Below are 16,264 nucleotides of genomic sequence, written 5' to 3'. Positions count from 1 at the left end.
ACTTACTTTGTATTATTGAAGGTAGTTTTATGCAGAAGTTTACCATGGCAAAAACTAATTTTAGTGTTCATGCCTTTTATGGTGTACAATAAAGTCATCCCTCTTTTTTTTAAGAAATATTTTATTTCATGCATGCAGAGTTTTCTATCTTCTCTCCTTAGCTGGTTTCCCCCTATATTGACACCACCACCCACCTCCAGTATTAAATATTGGCTTTACAAACATACCAGTTGGGGGCAGCACAGTGGCAAGCACTGCTGCCTCACAGCACCAGAGACTCGGGTTCAATTCCGGCCTGGGGTCAGTGTGTGTGCAGTTTGCACATTCTCCCCATGTTTGCGTTGGTTTCCTCCCACAGTTCAAAGATGTGTGGGTTAGGTTGACTGGACATGTCAAATTGACCTTAGTGTCAGGGGGATTAGCAGGGTAAATGGGTGGGATTGTGGTTGGTGCAGACTCAATGGGCCAAATGGCCTCCTTCTGCACTGTAGGGATTCTATAATTACCACTCGGCCCCTCGAACCTGTTCCGTCAATCAAAAAAATCATGGCTGATCTGATTGTAGACTTTAACCCCATATTCCTGTCTATCCATGATAACCTTCCAGCCCTTGTTAATTACAAATCTATCTAGTTCTGCCTTAAAAATATTCTAAGATTCTGCTTCCACTGCCCTTTGAGGAAGACTGTTGCAGAGACTCACGACCCTCCGGAAACATTTCTCCTCATCTCCATCTTAAATGAGCAAACCTTATTTTTAAAACAGTTCTAGATTCTCTGACAACAGGAAACAACCTCTCCACATCCACCCTGTCAATACCCCTCAGGATCTTAAAGGTTTTGAGCAAGTCACATTTTACTCCTCTAAAAACTCTAGTAGCTACAAACCTCTCCAACATTTCCTCAAGACAGTCTGGTATTGTTACCTTGTTAGTGGTCAAATAGTCAACAATTTACCAATACTGAAAAACGAAATCCCTTCTCAGGCATTCCATGAACTATCTTCTAGTACACAGGATTATAGTTTTCCAAAATTCAGAACAAAAGAAGATTCAGACAAAGCTGGCCATGGCTCTCAAGACACCATGCTTTCCAATAAATGGTCATCACTTTAGCCAGTCCCTTTCACACAAACACTGGTAGGCCTTTGGATATGATGCTAGCAAGTATATTCATCATTAATTGATAATTAGATGGTTCAATTAATCCCACTTTAAAACAACCCAACGATTTTACTGTGAGGAGGAAAAGAGGGATTTCTTTCCTAATACACACACATGGAATGCTTGTTACACCAGATGGTAGTCTTACCTAGGAAAACTCTCTCTTTTCCAATTGAATAGGTACCACAGACAATTAATGTCCTAGGATTCATTGTTACAGTTTCAAAAGCAACATTTGCAGCAAACTGGATGGCTTCTTGCTGAGAAGGAAAGGTGTATTCTGGGCTGCAGTATCTGCCAAAATAAACAGCACTTCACTCACTATAAAAGTATCCATGTACTCAATTCTCTATTTTTAGAAATGGGTGCGTGGTTCTAGACATTCACAAATATCACAGTAACCAATGGAAAGAGAGACAAATTAGCATTTTGGCTGAATTTCAGGAAAATGCAGTTGCATTCTTATTTTTGTTGCAAGAGCTCATGAACTTTGCTAAACCAGTTTTCCAACCAGCCACTGGTGTGACTACAGCAACACCATTTTATCACAATTTTAGGAAAAAATACTTCTCTTACAAACACATTTCACACGTACATTTACTCTCACTCAAGTGATTCATCACACACAGCACATCTTAATGCAGTTTCTTAGGATTTTGTTTAGCTGTTATGAGCAGCATTTTGACTTCAGTTATTGTTGAGAATGTTGACTTGCTCAACAAGATCTGCCATGCCCTCCAGCCAGAATGTGGTTGGATACTATTGCATGCCTATTCCATTATTTGCTGTGTTGGAGTTGCTTGTTATTATTGACCAGTTGACCCCAGCTCCCCTCTCCACACAATGCATGGTTTCATGGTGCTGAAATCTAGTGTGTGTTGTACATTGGTTCAGCAAATTACCAATAAGCATTAAGGAAATAAAGCATAGATGACAATGATAAAGAACATATGCTCTGCTTTCAATTTACCAAACTAAAAGTTAAAATATGCAATGCAAATATATCAGTACTCAGAGCACATGCCCAATGACTGTACCTATTACTCATGTATATGCTAACATTATATGCATTGGACAACACTGTTTTAAACCAAAATATTGTGAGACAAAAACACACTATTCTTTTCTGATTCATGTAATAAATATCTCTTACGTGGTATCCAGGTAAAGAGTATGGATCTTTTGCCCCATGAGATGAGTGTAACGCTCCATGGAGATATTAGCTCGAAAATCACCAGTGTGTAATAGTGTTCTACCATTTGGAAGCTGGAACAGCAGCATGACAGCACCTGGACAGCTGCAAATATTTACAGGCGATTCAAGTTAGGATAGAAGGTTCTAGTTGTATATTGTAAAAAATCTTAGGCTCATTAAACATTTGAATACAAAGGAATTAGTGAAAACCTTTGTAGTTTTTACTATCAAGCTTACTTCAACATCACTTTCCAGCATAAAGATCTCTAACATCACAGACAATGAAAGCAATAGTAAAGGGAAAACTGAGGGACAGGTTTCGGTCTTTGAGTCAGCTGGCCTTTTGACACTTACGTTTACAACAACTTTTGATTTTGCAGAGGTCAAAGGATATGGAACCAACAGGAATCTGTTATGGAATTAAAGGTTCAGAAGTGGGGATCACATTGCAAGAAAGATGGGACTTGGGAGTAAAAAACAAATCCAGTGACAAAGAAGACATTAAGTTGGGAGTTTGAAGACACTAAAGAGAGATTGGAGTGATAATATCTGTACATTTTGATTGAATACACATGATAAAACACTTACTGGTTTGCATCCAAAAGCACCACCTTAACTCCATCCACAACACATTCAGAATTCATGGGTAGACTTGTGACATACTGAGCCTGCACTTTCAGCTTAGATATCACCAAGTTGCCTGTTATCTGAAATTTAATACAAAAATAAATAATTTTAATGATTGATCAACTTGCCTATTATGGTCATGTACGCAAGGTGCAGTCTTCTAGCACTGAAATATCTGGAATTTGAGTACATGCAATCAGTTGAGCAAACAAGGGCCTCTATATTGACCCCATCCCCACCACATTTTTGGAATGAACCAAAGTAGTATTTATCCATGGACAGCAACAAGATCAGAGTTGCAGTTAATAGCACTAAAACACAAATGCATATAATTACTAGACTATACAATTTAGAAATAGGCCATTTGGTCCATTTAGTCTGTGCTGGTTTATAGTCCACCTAGAGTATCCTCCATTTCATCTACCTCACCTCAGCCTGTGGGCACACCCCTTCAATCCCTTCTTTCCTCAAGTACCACTGGCCTAGTTCCTTTTGAAAGCATGCAAGCTATTTTCCTCAATGAAAAAATGTATCCCGTTTTCCCTATTGGACTGAGGACTATCATAGAATCCCTATAGTGTAGAAGGAAGCCATGCAACCCATTGAGCCTGAATCGACAACATTCCCACCCAGGCCCTAGCCCGTAATCCTACATGTTTACCCTGCTAATCCCCCTGATACTGAGAGGCAATTTAGCATGGCCAATCAACCTAACCTGCACACCTCTGGACTGTGGGAGGAAACCAGAGCATCCGGAGGAAATCCATGCAGACACAGGGAGAATATGCAAACTCCACACACACACAGTCACCCAAGGCCAGAACTGAACCCAGGTCCCTGGCACTGAGGCAGCAGTGTTAACCACTGTGCCACCATGCCACCCCATATATATTAGTAACTATCTTGACCTGGCATTGGGTTCTCCCATAAGTGGAAAGATTCTGGTCATATCTGCCAGACCAACCCATACACAAGAACTAACAGGTCACCTAGTTTTCTTTTCTAAAGAAAAGCCACAACCCACAACTCAGTTGATACTATTCTTGTAAAACTTATGTTGCATTCTTCCTCTATGTCAGCTAGATTCCAGAGTTTTGCATCATCTGCAAATTTTGATATCAAGTTACTTTCTCCCAAGTCCAAAGTAAATAACATTCAAAATTTTGCTATAGTCAATGCAAGTCCAAATTGACTTTTGGAAATAGTGCTATAATTGTTTTTGAATGAAATAACATTCAATGTTCAATCTGAAGTTGTGATACTATAGAACATGAACAAATCCAACTTGAATTCTCAATAGGAGTACAAACTGGTCTTAAAAGTTCACTGGATTTTTTTTGGCATAGTTCAGTGCACTTGTAATTAGTAGGACTAGAAAGAATTTTTTAAAAAGTGTCAGGAATACTTAGCTGAAACACTAAGAAGTCTCAAAACACCAGGTTAAAGTCCAACAGGTTTATTTGGGATCACGAGCTTTCAGAACGCTGCTCCTTCATCAGGTGAATGGAGAGTTGGGTTCACAAACAGGGCATATATAGACACAGAGTCAATTGCAAGATAATGGTTGGAATGCGAGTCTTAACAGGTAAAGACTCGTATGCGCAAAGTCTGATAGTCAAGTTCCGCACACAAGTACAGCCTCACCCGGGATCATGTCACACTATGTGTAACCCCCACCATTTGGCCTGGGCTTGCAAAATCTTACTAACTGTCCTGGCTTGAGACATTTCACACCTCTTTAACCTGTGCTTACCCCTCTCTCCACTCACATTGTCTGTACCTGTAAAGACTTGTATTCCAACCATTATCTTGCAATTGAGTCTGTGTCTATATATGCCCTGTTTGTGAACCCAACTCTCCACTCACCTGATGAAGGAGCAGGTAAAGCTCATGATACCAAATAAACCTGTTGGACTTTAACTTGGTGTTGAGAAACTTCTAACTGTGCCCACCCCAGTCAAATGCCAGCATCTCCACATCACAACTTAGCTGAAATGCTGCCATTACAAAATATTTACAAGCATAAATATACAATAATGAAGTAATAAAACAAAAAAAGCTCAAAATATTTTGCAGGTCAGGTCTCAGTCAGAAGTCTTAAACCCAAAACGTTAATTCTATTTCTCTTTGCACAGAAATTGACTTCTAGTATGCGTTTTTTATTTCAGATTTCCAGCATCTGTAGCATTTTACTTTTGTTTGATTACAATGCAGCATCAAATAAAAATGTTGACTAGCCACAGGTATGATTACAGTAGCGTATATGGTTAAAATATTTGGCTTAGGCCCACATACAGGGTTTTTTTTTTTAAACAGATCATTTAATATAGAAACATAGAAAAACTACAGCACAAAACAGGCCCTTCGGCCCCACAAGTTGTGCTGAACATATCCCTACCTTCTAGGCCTACCGATAACCCTCCATCCTATTAAGTTCCATGTACTCATCCAGGAGTCTCTTAAAAGTCCCTATTGAGTTTGCCTCCACCACCACTGACGGCAGCCGATTCCACTCGCCCACCACCCTCTGTGTGAAAAACTTCCCCCTAACATTTCCCCTGTACCTACCCAAGCATTCAATAATCAAAAAAAACACTGGTGCATTTTGCTTTTCATCTTACCATTTTATCAATAGCTGCACAAAAAGGTTTGCAAAGGAATGCACATTCATTATATACCTGTCCAAAGATGTGCGGGTTTGGTGGATTGGCCATGATAAATTGCCCGTCAGGGGGATTGTTGCCGGTGCAGGCTCAATGGGTCAAATGGCCCTCTTCTGCACTGTAAGGTTTCTAGGATTCTATGACCTGCCTGATTATGTTATCTATTAATATTTTTTATTTGCTGATCAGAAATTCAATTATCTAGGAGTGGGATCCTGAGAGAAGGCTCGACAGGGGGAGATGCACAGTCAAAATTAGAAGAGACAACAAGTGAGTCAGGAAGGCATAGAGTTACTGGCCAGTTAAGGCACAGGGGAGTTTGGCAAGATTCAGTGGTATTTATTTTAATGCAAGGAGTCTGACGAACAAGGCAGATGAGTTGAGGGCATTAATTAAAACATGGGACATGATGTCATTGCTGTCACTGAGGTATGGTTGAGAGACAGGCAGGATTGGCAGCTCAATATTCCATAGATTAGGTATACTGGCCTTTACTAGCCAAGGCAGAGAGTGCAAGCGCAGGGAGGTTATGCTGAAATTATATAAAATGCTGGTAAGGCCACAGTGAGACTATTGTGTGTATATGGTGGAATATTGGATTCAATTTCAATATTGGAGTCCATATTATAGGAGGGATTATAGAAAAAAGATTTGGAAAGGGTGCAGAAGAGATTTACCAGAATATTGCCTGGGCTGGAGAGTTCTAATTATGAAGAGAACTTGGATAAACTGGCGTTGTTTTCCTTGGAGCAGAGGAGAATGAGAAGGGGACATGATTGAGATGTATAAAATTTATGAGGGGCATAGATAGCACAGACAGGAAGAAACTTTTCCTTTTGACGGAAGGATCAATGACCAGGGGGCATAGAGTTAGGTAAGAGGCAGGAAGTTTAGAGGGGATGCAAGGAAAACATTTTCACCCAAAGGGGAGAGTCTCAAACTCACTGCCTTAAAGGGCAAGGAGGTAGAGATCCTCGTAATATTCAAGTAGTATTTAGATGTACACTTGCAATGTCAAGGCACACCAGTACTGGAAAATGGGATTAGAACAGTTAGGTGGTTTATCTTTGTTGCAGACGCGATGAGCTGAAGGGCCTTTTTCTGTGCTGTATACCTCTATGACTCAAATCTGGATTCTGAATAAACCACATGGCTTGCAGCTAACACATTGGAAATAACTATGATATTCAAGGCCGCACCCAGGGAGGAGAGAAAAACTTGTTTCAAAATAAAGAACATATCCAAGAAGTTGTTACTCAAGTTCTATTTCTAGGATTCTATTAGTTGCAATTCATTAATTTGCTTAAACACTGGTACAGACTTACCGTGCTGCAGTAAATAGGACATTTGAAATTCTTGGTAAGACCTCCATAATGATCTGAATGAAAATGAGTAAGGAAGTAGGCAGAACAACCCTCAATAACACCATATTGGAAGGCATCCACTGTGAAATTAGTTCCTGAAAGCACAAAGGTCGGTTGTGAAGGCAGATTGTTTGCTGTTGTCTAATATGAATATTGATGATTTTTCAAAATAATGATCAGTCATGACATGGAGAGTTCTGACACAAAGATTTATTTAGAGGGTGCAGAGAAGAGGAAAAATGAAGGGGGAGGGCATGGGGACCCCCTTGTGTTTATCCAAAATTTTGTTGCCTGTATCTTAAATCATCCCAAATCCCATCACCTTAACACTTGTTAACTTACATTGGCTCCAAATCTGACATCAATTTTAAAATTCGTCTGTGGCTCACTCTTATAAGCCTTCAAGATCTTGCACTCCTCCATGGTGGCCATGTTTTCAGCTTGCTGGCCCCATGCATTCCTCCTCTAAACCCCCCTCTGTTACTTTAAAATACTAATTAAAATCTATTCCGTTATCTCACTCTGCAACTTGGTCTCAATATTTTTATTGCGATCATTTGTGAACTGCCTTGGGACTTTTTACTATGTTAAATGCATTATATAAATTCAACTTGTTCTTGCTTCAAGAGCACTCAAGTCACCTACAGCACAAGGCTTCCTTTCCATACCCAAGATATAGCTATCTGTCTTTTTTAAAATTTGGTTCCTATCCTCAGGTTATCATAAAATATCTTCCAAGTTTGTGTACAATATTTGTGACAGGTTTGTATTAACCAGAAAAGCACATTCTCAGTTTTTGCTGTTATACCCCCCTCCTATCTTCTATGTTTCTATTGGGGAAAAAGCATGATTGGGCTATTGAGATGGATGATCAGCCATGATCTTAATGAATGGCGGAGCAGGTTCGAAGGACCAAATGGCCTCCTCCTGCCCCTCCCAGAGCTTGAATGGACAGAGTCTGGGGGGCAGGTGAGATGGAGAATGCAGTGAACATTGGTCTTCATTGAAGCTTTGGAACAAAGCAGTTTTATCTATCCAAGGAATAGAAATACAGACAAAAACTTGAAGTGAAGTTTTTTTTCATTAGAATGCAACTTATGGGATGACAAGGACAAGGCATGTTAAATAGAAGCAGACCATTCGTGTGGTCTAGAACAAGGGCCATAGATACAAGTTGAAGGGCAAGAAATTTAGAAGAGAAAACTTCTTTTCACAATCTCAAATATTGTACACAAACTTGGAAGATGTATTATGATATCAAGAAGATAGGAACCAAATTGTAAAAAAGATGTTAGCTACATCTCAGGTATGAAAAGGAAGCCTTGTACTGTGGGTGACTATGAATGCTCTTTAAGCAAGAACAAATTGTATTTATGTAATTCATTTAACAGAGTAAAAAGTCCCAAGGCACTTCACAAATGTTAATAAAAATTTGACACCAAGATAGCAGAACAGATGGCCAAAAGTGTGCTCCAAAAATATAGGTTTTAATGGAGTATGTGACAATCACTTCCAGCTATTTCAATACTGAAGATTAGATTGACTGCATGGATGATAAAGTGAATAATAAAATGGTATGGAAACAAGATTTGGGCTATTTGTTTACAAGAAGGGAAGACCTGTTTGTTTCTGTATTGAGATTTCTAAGAATTTAACCAAATTACAATTTAATGGGGGCATCAAAATGCGAACCGCCTTGACCAACTTTTACAATTTACATCAGCTCTATCTTGTCCAGTGGATAAACAGTTAATCAACATCGGATTTCATCTATATCTGAAACATTACTCCTACTGTTCGTTGCTTGCATGTTATCACTAGAGATGCAAGAAGGGTGGCTTATCAGTATTAGAATTGAAAGCTATTGTAAACTTTAGATTCTCTGGAATGCGCGTAAAAAATAAGAACATAAGTAGATCCTGATTATAGAAAGTGGTAAGCATATAAAATTACATTCTTCTACTTTACACAAATATACCATCATATAGTTGCTTACAATTTGACTCCTAGTTACCATCCAAGGCGAATAAACTGGTCAGGTGCAAAGTAACTGACATATAATTGATGGTTTACCTGGAATCTTCTTGTAAAAAGGACACTGCTTATTTTTTTGATATGTGTTTCTTGGCCTTTTTGCTCTTCCTTGTTGTCCATCACCAACCTCTGTTTGAATTTTGCCCACAGAGTCCATGCAAGCTTCATCACCTATAGAACTTTCTATTTTCCTCTTCCTCTGTCTTTGCCTTCGTTCAATATATGAAACCTCTGAAATCAATTCTTTTGCTTTCCCTTGCGGCATGTTTTTCGGACATTCTTGCTCGTCCTTGAATTTTGGTTGAAGTCCAAAGAAAACTCCAATATCAGTTTGCTTCAATTCTTTATTTATAGCACTCCTCTTGGGGATTTTTATGGGACATCTCTCCATCAAGCCTGGAGATGCCATTTCCAAAGTCTTTGTTCCACTTTTCTGAACTCCAACACTTTGTGCAAAAATAAGAGTTTCAGGATGAGAGCTGCGCTGTTTCACTATGTTTAACAAAGGCAAAACTAATGAGTGCTGAGGTACTGATGTTTTCCTGGCACAACTAGCATTATCTCTCTCTTCTTCCCTTGATTGGCAGTCACAAGGTTCCTGCACATTAACATTTTGAGTAAGTTGAAATGATTTGATTGGTTCCTGTTTAATTTGTAGAGGCTCTAGTAAACGATCAGAACCTGAGTGTGCTGGTTCCAACTTAATCATGTTTAATTCAGTTAAATTAGGTTGTGACCAATTATTAACCTGTTCAATCTTCTCAGTATCCAATGGGGCCCATTTAAGTGCTGACAATATAGCCTTTGCCAATTGTGGTTGTGTTGCAATGCTTTTTCTATTTTTAGTTATAATATTAGCACTGTCAGTTAATAGACTGGAATCTGGATCAATAGCAATAGTCTCAATGTCAGTTGTGATGGTGTCCTCAAGTCCACTAGATTTATGAATCAATTCCTGCCCATGGCTTTTAAAGTCCCCAGAGTCAGAAAAAGTGTCATCCTCCAGTTTACAATTATGATTAATAGTTTGACCATGAAACAATCTTCTCCTTGTAAAAGATAACCTCTGATCATCTGGAATTTCATCACTACAAATTGGAGAGTAACTAATATCATCCTTGTTATTGTTTGCATCTGAAGCAAGGACAAAAGTAGATTCATCTTGTGAAAAACTATTTGCCACGTTAAATAATCTGTCAATATTAATCCCAGGTTCTATGTCAATTGTTAACTGTGATGCTGAATGAGGTAATTTTCTGGGTAGGTTACTGGGTGATGCTGTGGACACAACACCCTTTGAAATTTTTTCGGAAGGGGAAGTCGTTCTTTTTGTTGTTCTTACATCTTTGAATTTATTCGAGCTTTTCTTTGTAGCTTTGATGGCAGGGGACTTCAGCAGTAGTAGAGCATTTTGACTTTTATTTGCTAGATGTTCTTCAATTTGGGAAGACTGACTGTTCCGCAAGGATGGGTGATTATTGTTAAAATCCGGTGAAGCTACAAGGGTATCTCTCTCTGAACTACTGAGAAATGTGGATTGAACATCACTCTGACCCAATGCTCTTTCTTCAGCAAGCAGCGAGTGGGAGTAGCGTTTGTAGTGTCTTGGGATTGTATTGTTACAAAGCAGGCCATCTGGGCATTCTGTAAGAGTAAAGTGAACTGATTTGTTTTGGAATCTTATCAATTTAATAGGCAATAAAACATCTTAAGATTTGCTGGTAAAGATATTCATTTTCTCATTTATCTCATTTTAAATTTGAAACTACATTTATCTACTGATCTCTGTTTTCATTCCTCTAAGAGCCATTATTGCTAAAATATTTTTGTTAATATTTGATTAATCATGCTGTACAATTCCATTTTGAAAATCCCAATGGATTTTGTAATTAAGCATTTTTGGCAACATTTCCTGCAACAGTATAACCAGCAAAGTATATCCAGTATATACCTGTTCTTATTCTGATCTTGCCACACCAGCATTTCTATTGAACCTCATTTATGTCTGAATACTATTTTAACCTTCAGGCCCCCCTTAACAAAATCGAGGACAGATGAGACTATCTCTTGGGCAAAACTGGCAACTGAAAAAGAAAAACCTGCATTTCTATAGCACCTTTCATAACTAGTGGACGTCCCTAAGTACTTAACAGCCAATTAAGTACTTAGTGAAATGTAGTCGCTATTGTAACTTAGGAATCACAACTGCAGACTTCTGCACAGCAAGCTCCCTTTTTTAATTTTTTCATGTGATGTGGACATCTCTGGCAAGGCCTAAATTTGTTGTCCATCACTAATTGCCCGTGAAATGAATGACTTGCTAGGCCATTGCAGTGGGTAGTTAAGAATTATCCACATTGCAGTGGGTCTGGAATCACAGAGGCCAGACCAAGTAAAGATGACCGATTTCCTTCCCTAAAGCACAGGGACCAGATAGGTTTTTTAACAATAATCAATGATAGTTCCATAGTTACTATTACTAAGATTTTATATTCCAGATCTATTGACTGAATTTAAATTCCACCAGCTGCTGTGGTGGGATCTAGACATATGTCACCAGCGCATTAGCCAGGGCTTCTGGATTCCTAGCCCAGTGACATTACCACTACAACATTTCTAAACACCACTCCACCCAACAGTAATGTAATACTATCCTGATAATTTGTCTTTTTTTCAATGATGATTGAGGGAGAAATATTGGCCAAGACAATGGGGATGACCCCTCTGCTCCTCTTTCAAACAGTGCCGTGGGACCTATTACATTCACTCAATGGGGCATTGGTTTAATCTCATCTGAAAAGCGGCATATTCAGTGTAGCACTCCCTCAGTGCCAGGTTAGATTGCTGCGTTCAAGTGCCGGAGCAGGACTTGAACACACAATCATCTGACTCAGAGGCAAGTATACCATCAACTGATCCAGAGCTAAAATTGAAGAATGAAGGTGTCAGAGGTACTAGGTGCTACCGCCACAACCTCAAGGATGATGCAGGAGTTCCACATGAAATTCAATAATCTTACCGAGTAGAGAAGACAGGGTGCTCACCATGCCCTCCCTTTATTCCTCACCAACCAGCGGTATCATCATACTCCAGATAAATAAGAGGTAGTGTAATCAGAAAACCATAAGGTCAAATATCCAGGAATACCTCAAATCAGAATAATTCACTTTCAGTGAACACCATCAGCACTAGTTGCTCTCTGACAGCCTGTCCTCCAAACGCCAACTCATCCAAATACAGTTTGGGATCTTCTAGCTAAATGTGTTCCCCCGTTCCCTGAACCTGTCTTCAAAGAGGTGTGCAGAGTGCAGCAGACCAAGACAATCTCTGCCGTTCTTTCTCCTGAGTATTGTAGCATTCCTTCAAATCTGTCCAGACAACTGAAGCAGTCACTGAAAACTCAGAAGACCCTATCAGCTACCTGCTGGTTGCAAATATACAAATTAGGAGCGTAAGTAAGCCACTCAAGCTTGCTCCGCTGTTCAGTAAGTCAGGGCTGATCTGATTGTAATCTCAACTCCACATTTCCACCTATCCCAGATAACCTTTCACCCCCTTGTTAATCAAGAATGTTTCTAGCTCTGCCTTAAAAATATTCAAAGAAACTGCTTCACTGTCTTTTGTGGAAGAGAGTTCCAAAGACTCAGAACCCTCAGAAAAAAATTATCCTCATCTCAAAAATAAGGCAACCCATTACAGCCCTAGTTCCAGATTCTGCCACAAAAGAAAACATCCCTTCCACATCTGTTGGGGGAAGGAGTGGGGAGAAATGAGGGGTTAAGACCCCTTGGGATCTTACATGTTTCAATCAAGTGTCACTTATTCTTCTAAACTCCAGTGGATACATACCTTGCCAGTCTAACCTTTCCTTGTATGACAACCCTCCCATTCCAGGAATTAGTCTAGTGAAGCTTCTTTGAAATTCTTTCAACATATTTACATCCTTCCTTAAATAAGGAGACCAATACCGTATATAGTGTTCTAGATGTGGTCTCACAAATGCCATATATAACTGATGTATAACTTCTTTACTTTCAATTCAATTCTAGCATAAATACACCGATAATATACTTGGCAGGAGATCTGTATAGTATGTTGAAGCTGAACTATTTTAATGACAGCATTGCGCTTGGTTGGAGGTTTTGCTAAATCAGCATAAATGATAAAGGAAATTCGGGCAAAGCATAAAACAGGAATATTGAATTTTTTACTATTTTAATTTTAGAGTCAATTGGTGAATTATGTTTCCCAAGTTATCTGAATCCATTATTTCTGAGTAATGTTGTTCAATGAAGTAAGGTATTCTGGGTTTGCCAGACTCAATCCCATGAATAGATAAATAAATAAAATTGAAACTCATTGTATTAGCTAAGATAACCTTACTATTACATCCCTGTCATTAAGTTCTTGAATATAATAACTTTGGTCGAGCGTGGTTACATTCATTCCACTCACTGGATCTTTTGTTTCCTCTAACATACAAGTTTCTATATGCAGTGACACTGATTTTTTGAAGAAAATGGAAAGTGCAGTGTGTAAAACAAATCTCAGAGCATATTCAGTGCACTTCAAGTCACAGAATTCCTACAGTGCAGAAGGAAGCCATTCAGTCCATCGAGCCTGCACCAACAACAATCCCACACAGGCCCTATCCCCGTAACCACACATATTTACCCTGCTAATCCCTCTGACACACAAAGGGACAATTTAGCATGACTCCCCCTAACCTGCACATCTCCGGACTGTGGGAGGAAACCAGAGCACCCAGAGGAAACCCTTGCAGACACAGAGAACAAGCAAACTCCACACAGTGATCCAAGGCTGGAATTGAACCCGGGTCCCTTAGGTGTGAGGCAGCAGTGCTAACTACTATGCCACCGTGCTGATCAAGTGGGGACAATACCAGGATGAGACAAGATTTATGCCAAATACAGGTTAATTTTCTGTCTCGGTGAAAGAACACGTATCACTGTATCAGATGATTCCATCGGCTCTTTCCCCATTCACAAACACAGGTCATTGGAAATGAGTATGCTCTTTAATAAGTAGGAGCTGCTAGTAAAAAGAAAAACTTGCTTTATATAACATCTTTCACAACTTGGAGATGTCTTATGAATTACTTCTGAAGCATAGTCTGTCTCTCTTGTCATGTAGGAAACTGTTGTGTACAAGTTAGTTGCTACATCCCAAAACATCAAGACAATGATGTTTTGGGATATAGCTTTAATGGTGGTGATTGAAGGGTAAATTTTGGCTAGGACACCAAGGAGTCTTCAAATCAGCCATGGGATCTTTTATGTCCACATGAGGGGGCAGATGGTACTTTGGTTTAACATCATATCTGAAATACAGCACCTCAGCAGTGGAACAATCTTATCAGCAGTACACTGAAGTGTCAATTAAGATCTTGTGTTCAAGTTACTGAAGTGGGATTTGAACTCGCACAATCCTTCTTGCCTCTGAATCGCTGTTATCAATGAGCCAAGGCTGATCAATAGGATAGAATGAAGATGTCTTTTATTTAACTACATAACTCAGTTCTATATTAGGCCAAGAAAAGTGAAAGATGCAGGAGCAAATAATGGAGAGAAAGAAAAACAACTGAAGATCATAAAAACAGCTAGTAAATGAGATATATTGCAAGAACGACAGCACCAGACATTAACTGTGCTGCAGGCTAAAATCTTGAATGCTCTCACCCTGTAAGGATAGAAAATATGAAGTTCACTTGGTCCTTTTGGATTGAACTGAAGCCATGCCATAGTTTTCCATATCAAGTAATTCTCATTATCTTTGTTTAATAAGATCCTATGCCAGATCTATAAAACTAAAACTGGATGCAACTCACAGTCTAGAGCAGAGGACTTTTTGAATTCCTTCACAAATCTGGTACCTACTGTGTTTCCACAAAATAGTTAAGAGCGATAAATGTTACATAAGGAAAAGGACTACAATCCTGCAGCAAAATCTAAAGACGTATTCTTCAATTTAACACTAAATGGCGTACATTTGGCACAAAATTAGACCTTTTCAATAGTGGAATAGTATTAAAATACTAAACAGCTGCAGGTTTTAGGCAATTAACTATTATTCCAGAGTGTGTTTCTTTTTAAAACGTGGAACATTTTTAATCCTTTAATTCCTCATTCTTCCTCCAGTGTATATTTTCCTTTGGAGATCCTCTACCTCAAACAATCTTGAGTCTGACTCCAAATAAGTTTTTTAAAATATTAATAATATTGCCTTAGGTGGCAGATCTTAGCAGTACTTTTAAGGATCACTGGCTTACCTGTTGGAACAACTAAAGAAACTGACAACACAGCATGTGTAGTCCACACTGTGGTCATGCACAAACCAGTTTGACAAAGGGGCCGAAAATGGGAGTTAGGCCCAATGCATAGGCAAGTTGGGGACATCAGTGCCAGCTAAAAATCCTCAAGTGATATGATGGATGGCACATTTCCAGTGTGAAATGGCTACGTATATGCTGTCAACCATACTGAAACCCTTGGGTGCCCTTTTAGAAGGCGGTACACAGACTTTCAACAAATAAGGGTGTATGAAAACAATCATGAAAAATAAATTAACCAATGAAATGACTCCAAATATTTGTTGGAAGTCACTTCTGTTACCATTTTGGACTCTTTTTCTCTAGGTACCATGTCCCAAGAGGGTGTTGGTGACCATGGACTTCCATGGGTTGGTCCATAGTTATGCCTGACAAGGTACTGGACTGACCAGGAGACTCCATCGCTCCTATCACCTGCCATATGCGTATTGGAAGGATTTACGTGTTTAGAATCGACAGGTTTAGCCAGATTATGAACACAGCTTCCATGGCCGTCAAATCCCAGAGTGTGACTTGAACCCAGAGTTTCTGGCTCAAAGGTAGGGACGCTCCACAAGACACTCACTAATTCGAAAAAGAGTGTTTGGAATTACAGTTTCTAAAGAAATAAAAGTATAAAAAGTTAAAACATGTATAACAAAATGAGTTCCAATTCCCAGAATTTTAAACTTAAGAATAAAGCTACCCAGGAAAGCATTCAATTGATACAACACCACATCAAAAAGTTACCCTTCTTTAAAAAGAATTAAGACAAATTTCATATTGCTGTACGTTTATTACAAATTAGGGTCTATCATAAACATCTTCTTGGATTCAGTGGTGTCAGTTCACTCCCTGAACAGGTCATAGATTCCCCATAATGCAGAAGGAG

General features: G+C 39.1%; 1 protein-coding gene across 2 annotated transcripts in view; it reads right to left on the bottom strand.

Moving 5' to 3' along the window:
• Positions 1-16,264, bottom strand: part of dclre1a (DNA cross-link repair 1A (PSO2 homolog, S. cerevisiae)) — a 49,580-nt gene that overhangs the window by 18,015 nt on the left and 15,301 nt on the right. For both annotated transcript variants that reach the window (XM_078223257.1, XM_078223258.1), the window contains exons 2-6: positions 9,084-10,688; positions 6,972-7,105; positions 2,945-3,063; positions 2,316-2,459; positions 1,311-1,456 (exon numbers count right to left, since the gene is read on the bottom strand). In XM_078223257.1, the coding sequence (XP_078079383.1) occupies positions 1,311-1,456; positions 2,316-2,459; positions 2,945-3,063; positions 6,972-7,105; positions 9,084-10,688 (2,148 nt within the window). The remainder of the gene's footprint in view (positions 1-1,310; positions 1,457-2,315; positions 2,460-2,944; positions 3,064-6,971; positions 7,106-9,083; positions 10,689-16,264) is intronic.

The sequence above is a fragment of the Mustelus asterias genome, chromosome 11 (assembly GCF_964213995.1).
Source record: "Mustelus asterias chromosome 11, sMusAst1.hap1.1, whole genome shotgun sequence".
Lineage (NCBI taxonomy): Eukaryota > Metazoa > Chordata > Chondrichthyes > Carcharhiniformes > Triakidae > Mustelus > Mustelus asterias.
The sequence above is the reverse complement of the archived record's forward strand: the minus strand, read 5'-3'. Positions and strand labels throughout refer to the sequence as shown.